This window comes from Hemicordylus capensis, chromosome 5 (assembly GCF_027244095.1).
Source record: "Hemicordylus capensis ecotype Gifberg chromosome 5, rHemCap1.1.pri, whole genome shotgun sequence".
Classification (NCBI taxonomy): domain Eukaryota; kingdom Metazoa; phylum Chordata; class Lepidosauria; order Squamata; family Cordylidae; genus Hemicordylus; species Hemicordylus capensis.
In genome coordinates, this window is record NC_069661.1 from 257,238,025 (window position 1) to 257,256,144 (window position 18,120).

Sequence of the window (18,120 nt, forward strand, 5' to 3'; positions counted from 1 at the left end):
GAGAGAGATTGAACAACATACCCCAATAGTTGCTACCTTCAACAACTGACATTTCCTAACACACTCTGAGGCTATTCACACGATGGGGCGAAATTGGGCTAGCGGAGGATAGCCCAATTTTGCCCCATCGTGTGAACCACCGGGCTTGGCTGCAGGCCCGGTGGTTCCTAGGCGGGTAACCTGCCTAAGTACCCCTGCCCTTAAACCAGGTTTGCGGAGATTACTAAACCTGGTTTTAGTAATTGTGAGTAGCCACGGCGTGGCTTCACGCTGCGGTTACTCACGAGGAGACCCCCGGAGGGGAGGCAAAAAGCCGCCCCCCAGCTCCAGGGGTCTCGCCAGCATGTCCTGCACACTCGGGCAGGGCATGCTGGACCTTCCGGGGGCCTTTCGGCCTCCGCTCCCCCCAGCCCCCGCCAGCTCCGTCATGGAGCTGGCAATCGGCTTAGTGGCTTAGCCCGCTCTGCCCGCTCACCCTGCTAAACCGGGTCTCACTGATCGTGAGACCCGGCTCTCTCTATCTGCCTTTAGGGACCTATTAACACAATTCCTCATGCCTCTAGTGGTTAAAAGAAGTCACTGCGGCACAAAAGAATCAGGGCTGTAGATTTCTCACTTCTAACAGCTCTGTTCACTGAAGGGGCTGCTTGCATGTCCCTAAACTAAAGTAAGTTACACCAGAGCACACCTGTGCCAACTCCCAAACGGAGCAGTGGAGGTGGAGGTGCACTATCACTTGTGGCTGTCACCATCCAACCTGGTTAGCTTTCCCTCCTACCTGGCTTCCACACAATCAATTCTACCCAGTTTTTCCTCTTACCTTGCTTCCACACAACTGGAAATTGGGAGCACACCTCAGCTCCCAAACCTGGGTAGAACAGAGTTTTTGACTGTGTCTTCTCTGCTTCGCAAAGGGGGAAATTCATGTTTGCTACCATAAGACCAGCTCTCCTCCCTAGACCAGGGAGAGCAACAATGTAAGCACCCCATTGCCAGAGCTCCTTGAATGCTGTTGTGTGATGCAACGCCCACAGGAAAGAATGGCTGGCGTATCATGCAACTGCATGCCCTTCATTGCAACTCCATGGGTGCAGATGGTGCTCAAGCTGCCAATGTTTCTCAAGAGAGCCCGCATGGCGTAGTGGTTAGAGTGCTGGACTAGGGCCGGGGAGACCTGAGTTCAAATCCCCATTCAGCCATGACACTTGCTGGGTGACTCTGGGCCCGTCACTTCTCTCTCAGCCTCACCTACATCACAGGGTTGTTGTGAGGAGAAACCTAAGTATGTAGTGCACCGCTCTGGGCTCCTTGGAGGAAGAGCGGGATAGAAAATGTAGATCATCATCATCATCAGATTAGGATGGACAGGGGATATGCAGGCCACGGCCTTCTCCACCACTGTGCCTACTTTGTGCAAGTCTATTTCTCTGCCTGCTTGATCCTCTCCTTATATGTTTTTAGGTAGCACAGGGAGATTCCCCTATTTATTGGTATCTGGCCTGTGAAACTGTCTTAAGGCACTTTCCTATTCATCACAGAGCTGAACTACAACTCCCATCAGCCCTAGCCACAATTTATTGTGGTTTGGGATGATGGGAGTTGTAGTTCAGAAACATCTGGAAGCCCTCAGGTTGGAAACCCCTGTCATAGAGCCTTTGCGTCCTGCCTCTCCAGTCATAAGAAAGGTCAAGGTCATTTACAAACAAGAACAGATATTCTAAACAGCAAAATACACAACTTAATTATTATATGTTCATTGTCAACACAAACCAGTCTAGGCAAAGTTTAGCTATCTGGTACATTTTAAAATCAATAGAAATTGCCCTGCAATTGGTTTGCCCATCTGGCAAGCAGAAGAGTAACAGAAGAGCTATGAACCTGTAACAGCCTGCCCTGGATTCTGTTGTTCAAGGGCAACAATACCAGCTCAAATCCAGAAATCCCACTGCCAAAGGTCTTCTCTGTGGTTGCCCCCAGCCGCTGGAATGCTCTCCCAGTGAAATGTCTATTCTTTGACATCTGTGGCTGCTTTGAAAGAACAACTAAAGACCATTTTATCTGTTCAGGCTCTTACCGCTTAGGGGCTGCCAGGTTTCTCAACCTTCTTTTTAAGGGTTGTCCATTGTTTTATGGTTTTTCCTTTTTAAAACTGTATTTTAATGGATTTTAATGGGGTTTGTATTACACTTTGGGATACGATATGCCTTGGGATACATTTTATGAAAGGCGATATAGAAATTGAACTATAAATAAACAAACAAATGCATAAAGGATGGCGCTGAGACTACACGTGTGTCAAGGTCGGGTACAGATCAGCAGAAATTGAATGGACAAGGCTTTATTTTTAAATGCTGAGTGGCAAATCTAGAGAAAAACCTTTGTTCTCATTTAGGGTGAGTGTCAGCGCACTGGTTATGCGGGCCATCTTGCCTCCTTGATATCAGAAATGCAGATGGATTCATTGGCCAATATGATCGCAATCAATCACAAGTCCGTCGACCAAGTCTGGGTTGGCCTGTCTGATGAACGGGAGGTGAGTCCCCCGACCTTGACGTTCTTTTCCCCATGACTGTGTCCCAGTCCCAAGCTGGAGGAAGGAGTGGATCATTGCGAACTGCAGCATTGTTGCAGGGATGGGATGGGGAGGGCAAGTCTAAGAGATGGTCGCAGGGTCACAGGGATGGAATGGGGAAGGCAGCAAGCTAAGAAGGGTTTGGATAACTTCATGGAGGAGACTTCTATCAATGGCTACTAGTCAGAGGGCTATAGGCCACCTCCAGTCTCAGAGGCAGGATGCCTCTGAGTACCAGTTGCAGGGGAGTAACAGCAGGAGAGAGGGCATGCCCCCACCTCTTGCCTGTGGGCTTCTCGGAGGCTTCTGGTGGGCCACTGTGCGAAGCAGGATGCTGGACTGGATGGGCCTCCTTGGGCCTGATCCAGCAGGGCTGTTCTTATGTTCAAGTCAGCAACAGGCCTCCAGATGCCACTGGTGTGTTTGCTTGGCGTACCTTTTGCTGAGTGGTACTCTGTCACTGTTTAAGCCCCTGGTGGCGCAGTGGTAAAACTGCCGCCCTGTAACCAGAAGGTTACAAGTTCGATCCTGACCAGGGGCTCAGGGTTGACTCAGCCTTCCATCTTTCCGAGGTCGGTAAAATGAGTACCCAGAATGTTGGGGGCAATATGCTAAATCATTATAAACCGCTTAGAGAGCTCCGGCTATAGAGCGGTATATAAATGTAAGTGCTATTGCTAAGTGCTAAGTGTAGAACGGCATGTTTCGTCTGCCCACGGTGATATTTTCTTCTCCACATGGTTTCTCAGGCAGGGATGTGGGCATGGACTGATACAAGCCCATTCAACTACAGACCATGGAAGGCAGAAACCCAGCAGTCAGGAAAAAACTGTGCCATGCTGACACGGGAAACAGGTGAGAAGCAGCTCAGATAACCTGGGCTCAAAAGGTGATTTTCTGGACCAGAGGTTTGTGTGGGTGCCTTGAGAGTGGGGGATTGCAAGGTGTCCTGCATGGCCCTGGCTGACTTATGGGTAGCTTGAAGCAGGAGGAGGAATCTTGCTGCCTGGCATGGTACTCCACTCACTATATTTCCCAGAATGGAAAGGTAGAGGCTGCTTTCTATCGAGTCAGACCCTTGGCCCATCCAACTCAGTATTGTCTACCCAGACTGGCAGCAGCTTCTCCAGGGTTACAGGCAGGAGTCTCTCCCAGCCCTTTCTGGAGATGCTGCCCGGGAGTGAACCTGGGGCCTTCTGTGTGCAGGCATGCAGATACTCTTCCCAGAGTAACCCATTCCCCTATGGGGGGATAACTTATAGTACTCACACATGTAGTCTCCCATTCAAATGCAAACCAGGGCAGACCCTACTTAGAAAAGGCAAAAATTCGTACTTGCTACCACAAGACCAGCTCTCTTCCCATCAGGGTGTTATGAGCAGCCCATTCTGGAAGTTCAGGCAGGGCAGCAGCAATTTATTAGAAAAATATCAAAGCAGAATATTTTAGAACTCTAGAATGGGGCTTGTCCATTCATCAACCCATCCGCGCAGAGGACTATCAAACCATTCACACCATGCCCAAACTCATGGTATTCTCCTTCTCCTTGCAATAACTGGGGGCGTCTAGCTTCAAATCCTCACATGACAGGCAAAGTATAATTTGCCGTTTAGAACAGGAGAGCCATCCTTCTGTATGGAAGTTCTTTTTCTGAAATCCTACCTGTGGCATGTCTGTTTTTCAGGATCATTCACAAAACGTCTATACAATCACATGACTAATAAAGCAATGACACTCGGCGTGGAGGGGCAGTTATGTTTCTCCTTGCCAGAATTTAGGTCGCTGTCCCATTTAATCCCATTTTCAACTCAGATTTTCCAAATGGTGGGGCTGCAGCGGTACGTAATGTACCCAATTATACCTTGTGTAATTCTTGCAAGCAGAAGACATTGTTACAGCAGCCTCAAGGCAGTGAGGACAAGACTCCTGTGCCTTTGAGGGATGCATACAAAGGCTGCTTGGCACTGGATCAGCTGGCATTGCAGAGGGGAGAGAATCCACTCAAAGCCCCTCTTCGGGACCTTCTTCCTATGAAAGATGAAGTTCTCTCTTCTTCCATCTGGTCACTCTGCTGATCACTGCTCTTCTTCTGCTGAACCCCTGAGTTCAGAGGAAACGCCTCACACTGAATTCTGCCTCTCTCAGGGAAGTTCTCAGCCTCAATTCCGTGTTCCTATTCCACCTCTAACAGATACCCAGAACAGAAATCCCAGACACTCTGGGCCCAGACTTTCAGGTATCTCCTGTCCTGTATCGTTTAGTGTTGCACCAGGCATTAATTTCAACCCGGTGCGGTTGGGTTTGTGGTTTTTTTGCCTCACTGGAGAACTAGGATTGGACACGTTGCATCTCCTTTTTTTTTGGCCTTCTATGCCACTCATAAACATATGCCTCAACAGATTCAGAATTTGCATGGAGAAGTTTTAAATAATACCGATACCTGCGAGGTTTTCTACTGTCAAAATCTCATACCTGCTATCTCTTCATAATGCTAGAGCACATGCAGGTGGAGGCAGTCGAGTGCAGGAGGGAATTCTGCCCACAGTTTTCATCAGAGGGGCACACAGGAATCAGCAAAGAGAAAGGTGGGTGGGGGGAGTGCAGAAGGGCAGGCTCTGATCTTATTTTACTCTTGCCTTTCAGGGTTTCTGAAACTCATCCCTGCACGCTGCAGCCTACCTAAACCCTACGTGTGTGTGGGGAACCTGTCGTAAGGAAAGCTGTTCATGAACCACAAAAAACCCAGAAATGTCTGGATTGATGGCTTGTGTGCTTGAATAAACCTTTCCAAGATTTAGGAATCGTTCTTCAGTTTGCCCTTGGCATTCACACATGTTTTGCCCAGGTTTTGAATAATTCTCTAATGTCGTTCCTACGACCTCCCGCTTGGCCAGAGAGGGCGGGTGGGCGAGCACCGACCTCCCACCCCCCCAGATAATCCAGTGGTGATCCTAGCCACATGGCTTATGCACCCACATGGCTGGCGCTGCCACAAGCGGTGCAGTGTTGTGGAAGCCGGGAAAATGCATCCCGGCCTCCAGAGATCCCACAATGCACCATGCAGCCCGAGCATCCACATAATTCTGTATCAGGTAAAAGGTCGGGTTCTATTCCCGGGCTACCCAGGGAGGCAGCACCGGGTTCAGCCTCGATTCGACACTTCATTCGAGCAGCCCTTCCCAGGTAGGGCTGGGCTGCTCGTGTGAACAGCCTGACTATCTTCTTGATCTCACACTATTTTTGGAGAGTGTGAATGGTGAGGTGAGAATAGCCCTAATAGCCCGGTATTCAGTCAGACCTTTGGTCCATCTAGCTCAGTATTGTCTACACAGACTGGCAGCAGCTTCTCCAAGGCTGCAGGCAGAAATCTTGTCTCTCAGCCCTATCATGGAGATGCTGCCAGGGAGGGAACTGGGAACCTTCTGATGCTCTTCCCAGAGTGGCCCCATTATCCCCTGAGGGGAATATCTTGCAGTGCTCACACTTCTAGTCTCCCATTCATATGCAACCAGGGCAGACCCTGCTTAGCTCAGGGGACAAGTCATGCTTGCTGCAAGACCAGCTCTCCAGTGTTCAACCGACAAATCCCCAGAATGTCGGTGTTATTGCTGGGACCCATAGGGGAGTGGAGACTCTGCAGCATTCCATGGGGAGTGGTATTGAAGACAGCAGGGAAACTGGAGGGGGGGGGGATAAATATACGCTTTGGAGAAGTGGGCAGCAGCAGTGGCAGGCAGTGTACCTAGCTGGAATGCACCAAGGAAGGCTGTGCTGCCTCAAATGGTGCAGCCTTACCCAGAGCACTGCAAAAAGGGGGATTCCATCTCTGGGGAGGCAGCCAGCACATCCACCACTGCTTTTGTTGCCTGTTTCCCCAAGCAGGGCTTTATCCTTACATTTGCAGGTCAGCTGCCTCCACTACCATGCTTGCTGGGCTCCTCCTCCCTCTTGAATTCCGAGGAAGGCCCTGGACCGGCCATAATCATTTCCTATTTATGCTGCCAATGGTGCAGCAGAAGGAATAGTGGAAATGGGGATGGGGAATTTCAATGCAGTCCTTGTTTACACATATCATTTCCAAATACTCCAGGTGTGAGATGTTCCATGTCAAAGCAGCAAGTCGGAGTGACAGCATAGCCAGGGGTTTTGTTCAAATTGTGCAGGGACATTAGGCTGGTTCACACAACCATCGCAATCAGGGTAGGAGGTGGAGTACCCTGTTGTGGATATTCGTGAGAACTCATGCAGATCTTTCCAGTCTGGTTGCTCAAAGCAGGGCTACCTAGTTTTCCTACCTTGCTTTTAACTCAAGCTGGAGGAGAGGAAAGCTCTCCTGCCTTGGTTCTGTGCCCATTAGAATTTATTATTTGATTTATTTTATTGTTAAATTTCTATACTGCCTTTCATTAAAACCAGCTCAAGGCGGTTATAATCCATGCATCTCGTCTTCCCAGCCTCTTGGACCCGGCACACCCTCCCCCACATGGAAACCATAGAGAGCTGTGTCTACAGGAGACTGCTGTCAAGGGACATATTAGCCCGCAAAGCATTCTCTATGGTCTTGAGAAAGGAGCAGCTTTGGCAGGGCTGGGTCCGCCTCCTGCTCCTTTGGGGCCAATGAGAGAGTAGCTGTTGACCTCATGAAGCTCTTCCATTCTGCAGGCAGCACAAAACGTGCTGGGAAGGCAGAGGCAGCCCTGGAGGACCTTTCATGGCCGGGTGGCGCTTGCCACTGCCAATTTCAGTGGGCCCTATGGCCGGCTTGCTCATGTGTTTCCTGGGTTTGCAGACCAGAACAGTAGTTCCTAGGGTGCCCACCTAGCCACCCTGCTAATGGTCATGTAAATGAGCCTATTGGCTGGCATGATGTGGAAAATTTCTCTAAGTAATCCCATTGAAATTAAAAGGATGGGTTAGGCTGTGCTATAGATAACTGTGTTATGGGAAGATGGGCAAAAATAGTCTGACAAAAATCAGAATGCTAAGTGGTTGATGGACAGGAAACAGAGTGTAGGGATAAATTGAGAGTTTTCACAATGGAGTGTGTGTGTGTCATGCATGGTGTGGAGAAAGTGGAGAGAGAAAAATTCTTTTCCCTCTCACACAACACTAGAACCAGGGGTCACTCCATGAAACTGATTGCCAGGAGGTCTAGGACCAACAAACGGAAGTACTTTTTCACACAACACGTGATCCACTTGTGGAACTCTCTGCCACAGGATGTGGTGACAGCCAACAACCTGGATGGCTTTAAAAGGGGGTTGGATGACTTCATGGAGGAGAGGTCTATCAATGGCTACCAGTCGGAGGCCTGTGGGCCACCTCCAGCCTCAAAGGCAGGATGCCTCTGAGTACCAGTTGCGGGGGAGTAACAGCAGGAGAGAGGGCTGTTCATATGTTCTTATGAAGAAAGTAAGAAGTGGGGTCCCCCAGGGATCTGTACTGGGAACGGTGCTTTTTAATTTATTCATAAATGATCTAGCAGTAAGCAGCAAGGTGGCCACATTTGCAGATGATACCAAACCTGTTCGACGTCGAACCTGTTTGCACGCACCTAATCTCCAGCGGTTCCATGTAGAGGTTAAAAGGCATTGGAAACAGTATGGAGCCCTGGGGGGTGGCATGTGAAAGTTCAGATTTTAGCTACCAATATGTATCCAAGGGACACCATCTGGAATCTGCTCGAGAGGTAGGAGCGGGACCACTGCACAGCAGTGCCCAGCCAGTGTTCCCTCTAACACGGATTCCCAGATGTTGTTGAGCACAACTGTTTGAAATTGGTCCAGGTATTCAGTTTCCTCCAAGACTGTCTGGAGCTGGGAGGCCACCACCCTCTCAATCACCTGCCATGGAAGTTTGGAGACAGGCTTATAGTTGCCCAACACTGAGGGATCCAATGCAGGCTTCTTCAGAAGAGGTCTGCCTCCTTAAGACAGGGAGGCATCCTGCCCTCCCTCAGAGAAGCATTTATAATATCTACCAAGCCTTCTACAACAACCTTCTGCTATATAGTATAAGCCATGTCGGACAAGGGTCAAGAGGGCAGGTGGTAGGCCACACCGTTCCAAGCAGCTTGTCCACATCATCAGGAGTCACAAACTGAAATTGATCAAACCTAACCACATAAAAGGAGTTGCTGGACACCTCCACATTACACATCGCAGTAATTGTGGGATCTGAATTGAAGTTGGCTGAAATACAAGATTTTATCCACAAAGAACTCATTAAAACTGTCACAGTGGGTAATTGATGGTAATTAATGTGGATTACAGTCACCTTAAGTGATGCAGCAGGGAAATGCTTGACTAACAAGCAGAAGGTTAACTATTCGAATCCCCACTGATATATTTCCTAGACTATGGAAAACACCTATATTGGGCAGCAGTGATATAGGAAGATGCTGAAAGGCATCATCTCACACTGTGCGGGAGGAGGCAATGGGAAACTCCTCATGTATTCTACCAAAGAAAACTTCAAGGCTCTGTGAGCTCCAGGAGTCGAAATTGACTTGACTGCACACTTTACCTTTACAACACTGAAGTGATGTGTGAGAACCTACACCAAGGTGGTTTATGGCCCCAAATTCCCACCTTGCCATGGGTTCACTAATGACACTAATGTCAGTAACCCACATTAAACCTAGATTCAAACAACTGCGTGAACAAGCCTGGTTATTTTAGAGTCTGTGTAAGAAATAAGAGTCAGATCCTTTGAACCACTCAGAATTGCTAAATAATGTTGATTAAGAATCCCCTCCCCACCACAGGAGTGGGGAATGCCAGACAAGACTCCCTGAGACACTGACAGATCTGAGAAATCCAAGTTTATTTACTAGAACGATAAGATCAATAAGATTTTGAAGTAACGGCTGTACCAGTGCAGCAAGACGGGAGAGCCTGCTCCAGAGTTTTGCTGGGATCACAGCCGTCTATCAGTGTTGGGATCTCCATCTCCTCCTTCCTCCCGGAGCCCCTCAGCTCCAGCCAAACTGGACCTCGGTCTCGCAAATGAAGAAAGCCTCCTCCTGGCAGTTCTGAGAGTAAAATTCTCCATTCTGGAGATAGGCACAGGCCCAGGGAGCCAACTTTGCATCCCTGCAAGACAGAAGGGTAGAAGGAGTGAGCATCTGGTGCAACAGAAGCCTACTTTGGTGCTTCAGGGATGTCACACACAGGAAACCAAAGAGAAACTCTTCAGTCTGATGACGTTTCAAAGCACCCTCCGTACAAAGGGGCCTTCTACCCTGGAAATTTGGGGGGTTATTGCTCTGATGTCACACTTTGCGGAGGAGTAGGTCAATAATCATGTTGACCCGGGGTGACCTGACCTATGCTGCTATGTGTAAAAGAGCGGAATAGAATACATTTCCCATTTGTGTGACAGGTTGAAGGGACAAGAAAGGACCTATAAAACCTTTGGACTGATTAGTAAGAGATTCAAATGGTTTGTCCTGAAAAAAGCTTTAGCTGAATATCCCCACTATTCAAACAAGTGTTTACAGGAAGCTTTGGGATGCGGAATGAGGGAGGGTCTAGGCCTCACTCTGCAAGGATGTCATCGTGTGGGATGGAAGGCAGCCTGGAGACATACCAATTGAGATGATAGGGAGTTCCATTCGCCCCTCTCCACTTGCTGTCACTGTCATATTTTAGGCTGATCCAGAATTTGTGGTATTGGTATTGGCGATAGCGCAGGTCAAAATGTTTCTTTGTTTCCTGCATCAGGAAGTCCTGCAAGGGAAAGTGACAGCTCTCTAGCATTCCCTGCCTTCAGGGGCAGCGAGTTTCTACCATCACCCCAAACTGTCAGACCCATTTCGATGCCTAAACATAACTCATTCCAGACACTCAGCTAGATTAAAAGGTATGAGCCACAGGGCTGGGACTCACCATTATGCTAAGATCTCTGTGGCAATGGGGGTCCCTTCTGGGATGCAGAGATGCAGAATATCCAATGTGCAAAAGCTGGGGGATTTTTTCCATGATCGACCCTGCAGCTCAGATCACACTGGCTATTTTCTGGTCATAAACCCTCAAAAACCAATTATCAGTTCATCTGGTGGCTACTCAAGGACAGGCCTTCTGCTTTGCTGCCTCAAAGCTTCGGAATGTGCTCTCTGCTGGAAGAGGAGCCTCCTCACATCTGACAGCTTTTTAGTGGGCTGTTAAGACTTGTAAAAGAATATTCTACTCATTAGTCATGCTGGCATCCGCTTACACTTGTTGGCACTTTTGCTCATGTGTTGCATACATTCCAGCTCAGCTTCTGGTGTTGCAGCTTAAAATAATGCCCTTGCAACCTGGAGAAATCTCTCCAATGCATTTAAGAGATTGAGGCTGCTCTCACACGCAGCCAAACACAGGCTTGACTGCATGTGAGAACTGACGGGATCACCCCTGACCCTGGCGGCAAACCCACCTGCAGAGCCAGCCTCTTAAACGAGGTTAAGGGAGCAAGCACTCCCTTAGCCCGGTGTTTTTAATCATAGGAACACAGGAAGCTGCCTTCTACTGAGTCAGACCCTTGGTCCATCTAGCTCAGTATTGTCTTCACAGACTGGCAGCGGCTTCTCCAAGGTTGCAGGCAGGAATCTCTGTTAACCCTGACTTGGAGATGCTGCCAGGGAGGAAACTTGGAACCTCGATGCTCTTCCCAGAGTGGCGGCTCCATCCCCTGAGGGGAATATCTGACAGTGCTCCTATGTTCCTAGGATGACCCCCTTAAAAAAATAGAGGTTAAATTCAGGTTATACATGCATTTACTCAAAAGGAACAGGACTCTGAATTTAAGACAACTTCCTATTTTGTAATATCAAAAAATTTGGGAACAACCTAGTCTTGGATTCAGGTAAATACAATATTGGAGAATTGATGGAAGCAGCTAATTTTTTAAGAATGAGGCAAGACCTGGTGAACTTTAACATTTTCGGTTCTTTCAATTCCACCATGCTGTTTCAGCTTGTTTTTCTGCTTGTGTGTCAGCAGACTCGGGGAGGGGAGGGGAGGGGGGGTCCCCATAATGCACCACGTACATGCACAGTGCATTATTGGAGCTCCAGGGGGGAGGGGGCGCATCCCGGCACCCTGACCCTCGGAGCTGCTGGCAGCAGCCAGTGTCAGTCTGGGCAAGCAATCCACCTGCCCAGGGACAGTGGAACGATAGTCTGTGGGGAAGTAAGCACGTTCAGGCTTCCTCCCCACAAACCGGGTTGCCCTTTCTCACTGCTCGTGAGAAAGGCCTCGATGGCTTGATTCACATAAGCATTCAAATCAAGGTTTCATGTTGGTTGCCAACATTAGTGCGATTGTGTGAACCCATGCCAAGGTGGTTTATGACCTGAGAGGAATCTGAGATTCGTGCTCTGGCGCAGGCTAAAACAATCATACCAATGTCAGTAACTCACATTAAACCTAGATTCAAACAACTGTATGAACCAGACCAATCTGTATTTTCTCTGTCTTATAAATAATAGTAATAAATTTGACCCCCAGCCCCGTAAATTATTTATTTATTTATTTATTTATTTATTTGATTGATTGATTGATTGATATACCGCCCTTCCAAAATGGCTCAGGACGGTTTACAATTAAAACAAACCACTAAAACAATAAGGAGCTAAAACAAATTAAAAACAATATAACAACAATTAACAATTTAAAAACATTTTAAAACAACAATTAACCAATTACAGTGATTAAAAGCCCCAAAATTGGGTTAGAATATTAAAACAGATTTAAAAACCCTGGAAATTAAGCACTGCTTTCACTTTTCTTGGCAATATTCTGAGAACAGTCCCATTTTAATTTGTTTAAAAGAGTTTGCCCTGTCTGTGGATACTCCTGCAGAACTGCTACACCTTCTGCCCAAAGAGCTCTCAACTCTCCCCGAGAGTTTGGTTTGGGGCGGTATAGAAATCCATTAAATAAATAAACAAACTACAGATCCTCCTTCCCCACCTCCATTTGCCCAGCAAACCAACCATGACTCAGTACCATCTCCTCCTTGGTGCTGACAACTGCCAGAGTGGAAGACACCTCTTTGCAGTAGCCCATGCTCGAATGCCAGCCCATGGAGCGGCTGCTGAAAAGGAAACAGTGTTCTCCTCGCTGCACCCACTGGATTTTGCACACACTGCAGATGTTATCTGGGGGGCGGGGAGGGGAAGGGATAGAGATCCAACAGCTCACATGGGTATTTAAAAACACAGTAATCTCCCCACCCACCCTCATCTACTGGAATTCTGCCCTGAAAAAACTCCAGATTGGCACTAATTTACACAGTTCAGACAAACTGAAAAAAGAAGCAATTCATCTTCATGCTTTATTTTGCTTATAACACATGAAGCTGCCCTACCCCGAGTCACACCATGGCCCATCTCATGCTGCCACTCTGAATGGCAGTGGCTCTCCAGGGTATCGTGCTCTTCCCTAACCCTGCCCCCACCACACCCTGAATTTCGTCCCAAAATTACCCACCCCCATTTCTGCCACTATTTTTGCCAGCTGTGGAAATGAGCCTGGGAATTTTGGTAGGAAGGGAAATCCGCCCCCCCCTTCCACAGCTGCTAAAAATAGTGGTAGAGCCCTCCCAAGGGGCCACTCTGGGAAGAGCCTCTGCATGCTCTAAGTTCCCTTTCTGGCATATGCAGACAGGGCTGAGAAAGACTCCTGCCTGCTACCAGTCAGTGTAGACAATACTGAGCTAGATGGACCAATGGCCTGACTCGGTAGGCAGCAGCTTCATATATCTGTCCACAGGGGGCTATTCTCCTTGTTGAAATGAGCCAGGGCAGGACACGTGACATGGCTTGATGTGACATGAGGCAACACTATGCATCCTTTCCTGCTGCGTTCCAGTAAGGAGAATGACGTCATCAGGGAGATGGATGGTGCACCTGCCCCTGCTGCCCCTTTCCCCAGGGGGCTCGTTAAGAGAACGAGGAAACCACTGCCATCACTGCTTCTAGTGAACTCCCCCTGGCCCCTCAGAATACCCAAAAGCTTTTGTCCGACCTGTGCAAAATTTGCAGGGATTTCAACTCTCTTTTAAGCCCGGAATACCACCAGTATTCCAGCAAACTGCTGGAGTTGAATTCTTTGGCCCCAGTCCTGTCTTCAATGGGAACTCCTAAGGCTGGGGGGCTTCTAGAAGCCAAGTATGCGCTCTGGCCCTGGGCTCGTCTGCCTCTGAACATGAAGCTTCCATCCAGCCATCATGATTAATAGCAACTGGCGGACCCATCCCGCTCCATTCATTTGTCTAGAGCCTTTTTCCAGTGATGTAAATAAGTGACCATCTCACTAGGGTTATGGTAGGCTGTGTTGCTGCTGGAAGGCTAACCTGAGTCTGGGGAGAACATCTTGTTCACTGCTTCAAAAATACAGAGGAAAGATGTGCACATCTCCTCTTCCAAAGCCTATATTTTAAAAGGAACAAATACATTTGAGGCGGATGTTTACCTAATGGCACAGCGGAAAAGCAACCTGCCTAGGCTTGCATTTCCATAAGAGGGAAATGCTTCTTTAGAATGGACTCCTTCCATGGAAGATGAGCCCATATCCTCTCGCACAGGGGATACTCCTCTGGGGGGTGGGGGCCTCCTTGCAGTGGGTGATTCGATCATTAAAGGTATAGAATGATGGGTTTGTGACCCGCGTGTTCACTGCATGGGGACTTGCTTGCCTGGTGCGAAGGTTGCAGACATCACGCAGCATCTAGACAGGCTCCTAGGCAGTGCTGGGGAGGAGACAGCTGTCGTGGTGCACGTCAGCACCAATAATGTGGGGAAATGTAGTCGGGAGGTCCTGGAAGCCAAATTTAGACTAATAGATAGCATATTGAAGTCCAGGACCCCCAAGGTAGCATTCTCAGAAATGCTACCTGTTCCACACGCAGGTACAGTGAGACAGTAAAAGCGGAAGGGTTTCAATTTGTGGATGAGATGTTGGTGCCAGGAGGAGGGATTTAGATTTGTTAGGCACTGGGACACATTTTGGGGCAAGCAAGGCCTGTACAAAAGGGACGGGCTGCACTTGAACCAAGATGGAACCAGACAGCTGGCACTTAAAATCAACAAGATTTCAGAGCAGCTTTTAAAATGATGCCTGGGGGATAGCCAACGGGAGCTGGGCAGTATCCAGTTCGGCAAAAGTCGTCCTTTAAAGTGCGAGGGTGCAAATGATTCAGATAAAACAGAAGGGGACAGAGCAGAAACACACAAAGAGCAAATAGAAGGCTGTGCCAGCTGGTCAAAGATTCCAAAGAAAGATAGCATACAACAGGTGAGAGATTCACCGTATAGGTGCCTATATGCCAATGCCAGAAGCCTACGAGCCAAGATGGGTGAGCTGGAATGCTTGGCTGCTAACACAGAACTAGACACAGTGGGCATAACAGAAACTTGGTGGAACAGTGAGAACCAGTGGGACACTGTTAAACTCTATAGAAAGGACAGGGAGGGGCGCCTTGGAGGTGGAGTAGCATTGTATGTTAAAGAAGGGATAGAATCTAACAAGCTAGAAACCCTAGGTGGACTGGAGTCCTCCACAGAAACCCTGTGGGTGACAGTACAAGGCCAGAAATGAAATGTGTTACTGCGGACGACCTATCGCCCTCCGGATGAAAACGCTGACAATGACTGGGAGTTGCAGCAGGTAATCAGGGAGGCGTCAAGGAGAGGCAGGGCTGTAATAATAGGTGACTTCAATTACCCACACACAGACTGGGTAAATTCACAGTCAGGTCATGACAGAGAGGTCAAATTTCTAGATACACTGAATGACTGTGCCCAATAGATTCTATTGAGCATATTCTATTATCCTGTAAAATACATAGGCAATCAAGGGAGCACTTAATTCTACCTCTGGTCTGTAAACAGACAGACCAATCTGCTGAACAAATTGTTAAATTTTTACTCTCTGATGAAAATGTTTTTAATTTTAACTCTGTAGCTAAATTTTGTTATATTGCTTTTAAGATGTATAATGAGAACCTATAGAGTTTTCATAAATTGTTCTGCTATTTGTATGCATGGATTGTTTGGTCTAGGACCGTAAATAAAACTTGACTTGACTGTGCCCTACAACAGTTGATCTTGGAACCAACCAGAGAGAAGGCAACCTTGGACTTAATCTTATGTGGCACCCAGGGCCTGATGTGTGATGTCAGTGTCATCGACCGTTTAGGGAACAGTGACTATAGTGCAATCAAATTCAGCATACATGCAGGGAGAGAATCACCAAGGGGAGAAGAGGAAACTTCTCCAAAATATGGTGAAGAGAAAGCTGAAAGGGAAATCCAGGAGAGTCACCGCTCCAGAATGCATGGAATTTACTCAAAACCACAATACTAGAAGCCCAGTTAGACTGTATACCCAAAAGGAGGAAAGGTACCACTAAGTCCAGGAGGATGCCAGGATGGCTAACAGGTACCATCAAGGAAGCCATAAAAGGGAAGAAGACTTCCTTCCAAAATTGGAAGGCCTGTCCAAATGAAGAGAACAGAAAGGAACACAAACTCTGGCAAAAGAAATGCAAGGTGACAATAAGGGAGGCAAAAAGAGAGTTTGAGGAGCATTTAGCTAAAATTATCAAGGGGAACAACAAAAACGTCTTTAAATACATCAGAAGCAGGAAACCTGCCAGGGAGGCGGTTGGACCATTAGACAATGAGGGAGTGCAAGGGATGATTATGGAGAACATGGAGGTTGCATTGCAGAGAAGCTAAATGAGTTCTTTGCATCCATCTTCATGGCAGAGGATACTGAGCATATACTTGTTCCTGAACCAGGCTTTTGGGGGATGGAGGCTAAAGAACGGAGTCAGATAGAAGTGACAAGAGATGATGTTCTAAACTGTCTGGAAAAACGGAAAACTAACAAATCACCAGGGCCGCATGGCATCCATCCAAGAGTCCTCAAAGAACTCAAATGTGAAATTGCCGACTTCCTTGCTAAAATATATAACTTATCCCTGAAATTGGGCTCTGTACTAGAGGACTGGAGAGGAGCAAATGTAACACTGATTTTCAAAAAGGGACCCAGAGGTGATCCAGGAAATTACAGGCCGGTTAGCTTTATGTCCGTTCCAGGCAAATTGATGGGAAGCATCCTCAAGGATAAAATTGTAAATCACATAGAATAACAAGCCCTGCTGGGAGAGAACCAGCATGGCTTCCGCAAAGGTAAATCTTGCCTCACAAACCTTTTGAAGTTCTTTAAGAGTGTCAATGAGTTTGTGGATCAAGGCAATCCTCTTGACATAGTATACATGGGATTGTTTTAATGAAGGGCAGTATATAAATTTAACAATAAATAAAATAAATAAATACATGGACTTCCAAAAAGCTTTCGACAAAGTTCCTCATCAAAGACTCCTGAGGAAAATTAGCAGTCATGGGATAAGGGGACAAGTACATGTGTGGATTGCTAACTGGTTGAAAGACAGGAAACAGAGGGTAGGTATAAATGGAGAGTTTTCACAATAGAGGAAAGTAAGAAGTGGACCCCAGTACTGGGACTGGTGCTTTTTATAATGCCCTTATACAAATCTATGGTGCGGCCACACCTGGAGTACTGTGTACAATTCTGGTCACCACATCTAAAAAAGGACATTGTAGAACTGGGAAAGGTGCAGAAGTGTCAAATCTTTTAGCCCAGCTCACCCAACAGGATTTACAACCCCCTTCAGCACCCCCACTGTGAGTTAACAGAAAGCAGCAGCGAAGCTACACGAAGGAAAATAAAAGGCTCACAGAGAAAATAGTAAATGAATTAAGTTCCCCTGAACTGAACTAGGTACCCTCCTCTAACAATAACTGAAAAGAAAACACAGAGCAAAGAATGAAAGAGTGAAGGACACCAGAAACAAGGAATTAACAGAACAAAGCAGGAAATGATAAACAAGGGCAAACTAGCATTCCAAAAAGTCAGGAATTCTGATAGCACATGGGCTGTAGTCAGTGATGTTGCTAACAGCATCTGAGCAATTGACAGACTGCTAAATATATATGGCTCAAGAGAACCAGCAGCCAATCAGGCTTCCCTGAGTCAGCACTTCTGCTTCCTCTCTTGTTATCTCCTGCACCTGTGTGACTCTCACTGAGCCTGCCTCTTGAGATGTCTTCTCAAGACAGGTGAAATCCCAGGCTCCTCCTCATCAGAAATCATGTCTGGCAGCTGTTCTGAATCCTCAGCTCCAGAGTCTAGTCTCCCTGCTAAATCCTGTTGCTGTGCCTTTGAGCCCTCACTAGCAGGCGAATCCTCCTGCTCTGACTCTTCTGAGTCAGAAGTCTGAGCCATGACAAGAAGAGGACAACCAAGATGATCAGAGGCCTAAAGCACCTTTCTTATGAGGCAAGGCTACAACACCTGGGGCTATTTAGTTTAGAAAAAAGACGACTGTGGAGAGACATGATAGAGTTCTATAAAATCATGCATGGTGTGGAGAAAGTGGAGAGAGAAATTCTTCTCCCTCTCACATAACACTAGAACCAGGGGTCATCCCATGAAATTGATTTCCAAGAAATCTAGGACCAGCAAATGGAAGTAT

General features: G+C 47.4%; 2 protein-coding genes across 4 annotated transcripts in view; one reads left to right on the forward strand and one right to left on the reverse strand.

Moving 5' to 3' along the window:
* The first annotated feature begins 2,436 nt into the window (after window positions 1-2,436).
* LOC128326533 (regenerating islet-derived protein 3-gamma-like) lies at window positions 2,437-5,329 on the forward strand. The gene is made up of 3 exons (XM_053253533.1): window positions 2,437-2,533; window positions 3,322-3,427; window positions 5,216-5,329. Exons 1-3 carry the CDS (start codon window positions 2,447-2,449, stop codon window positions 5,284-5,286), a joined length of 264 nt encoding a protein of 87 aa, XP_053109508.1. The 5' UTR covers window positions 2,437-2,446; the 3' UTR covers window positions 5,287-5,329.
* Window positions 5,330-9,380: 4,051 nt separating this feature from the next.
* LOC128327644 (early activation antigen CD69-like) overlaps window positions 9,381-18,120 on the reverse strand; it is a 29,980-nt gene continuing 21,240 nt past the window's right edge. For all 3 annotated transcript variants that reach the window (XM_053256691.1, XM_053256690.1, XM_053256689.1), the window contains 3 exons: window positions 12,565-12,716; window positions 10,163-10,302; window positions 9,381-9,666 (listed from right to left, as the gene is read on the reverse strand). In XM_053256691.1, the coding sequence (XP_053112666.1) occupies window positions 9,546-9,666; window positions 10,163-10,302; window positions 12,565-12,716 (413 nt within the window). In that variant the 3' untranslated portion in view covers window positions 9,381-9,545. The remainder of the gene's footprint in view (window positions 9,667-10,162; window positions 10,303-12,564; window positions 12,717-18,120) is intronic.

Coding starts and splice junctions, on each gene's coding strand:
- LOC128326533 (XM_053253533.1), top strand. CDS start 2,447: ATGCAGATGGATTCATTGGCCAATATGATCGCAATCAATCACAAGTCC. Junction 2,534..3,321: donor GCCTGTCTGATGAACGGGAG/GTGAGTCCCCCG, acceptor ATGGTTTCTCAG/GCAGGGATGTGGGCATGGAC. Junction 3,428..5,215: donor CATGCTGACACGGGAAACAG/GTGAGAAGCAGC, acceptor CTTGCCTTTCAG/GGTTTCTGAAACTCATCCCT.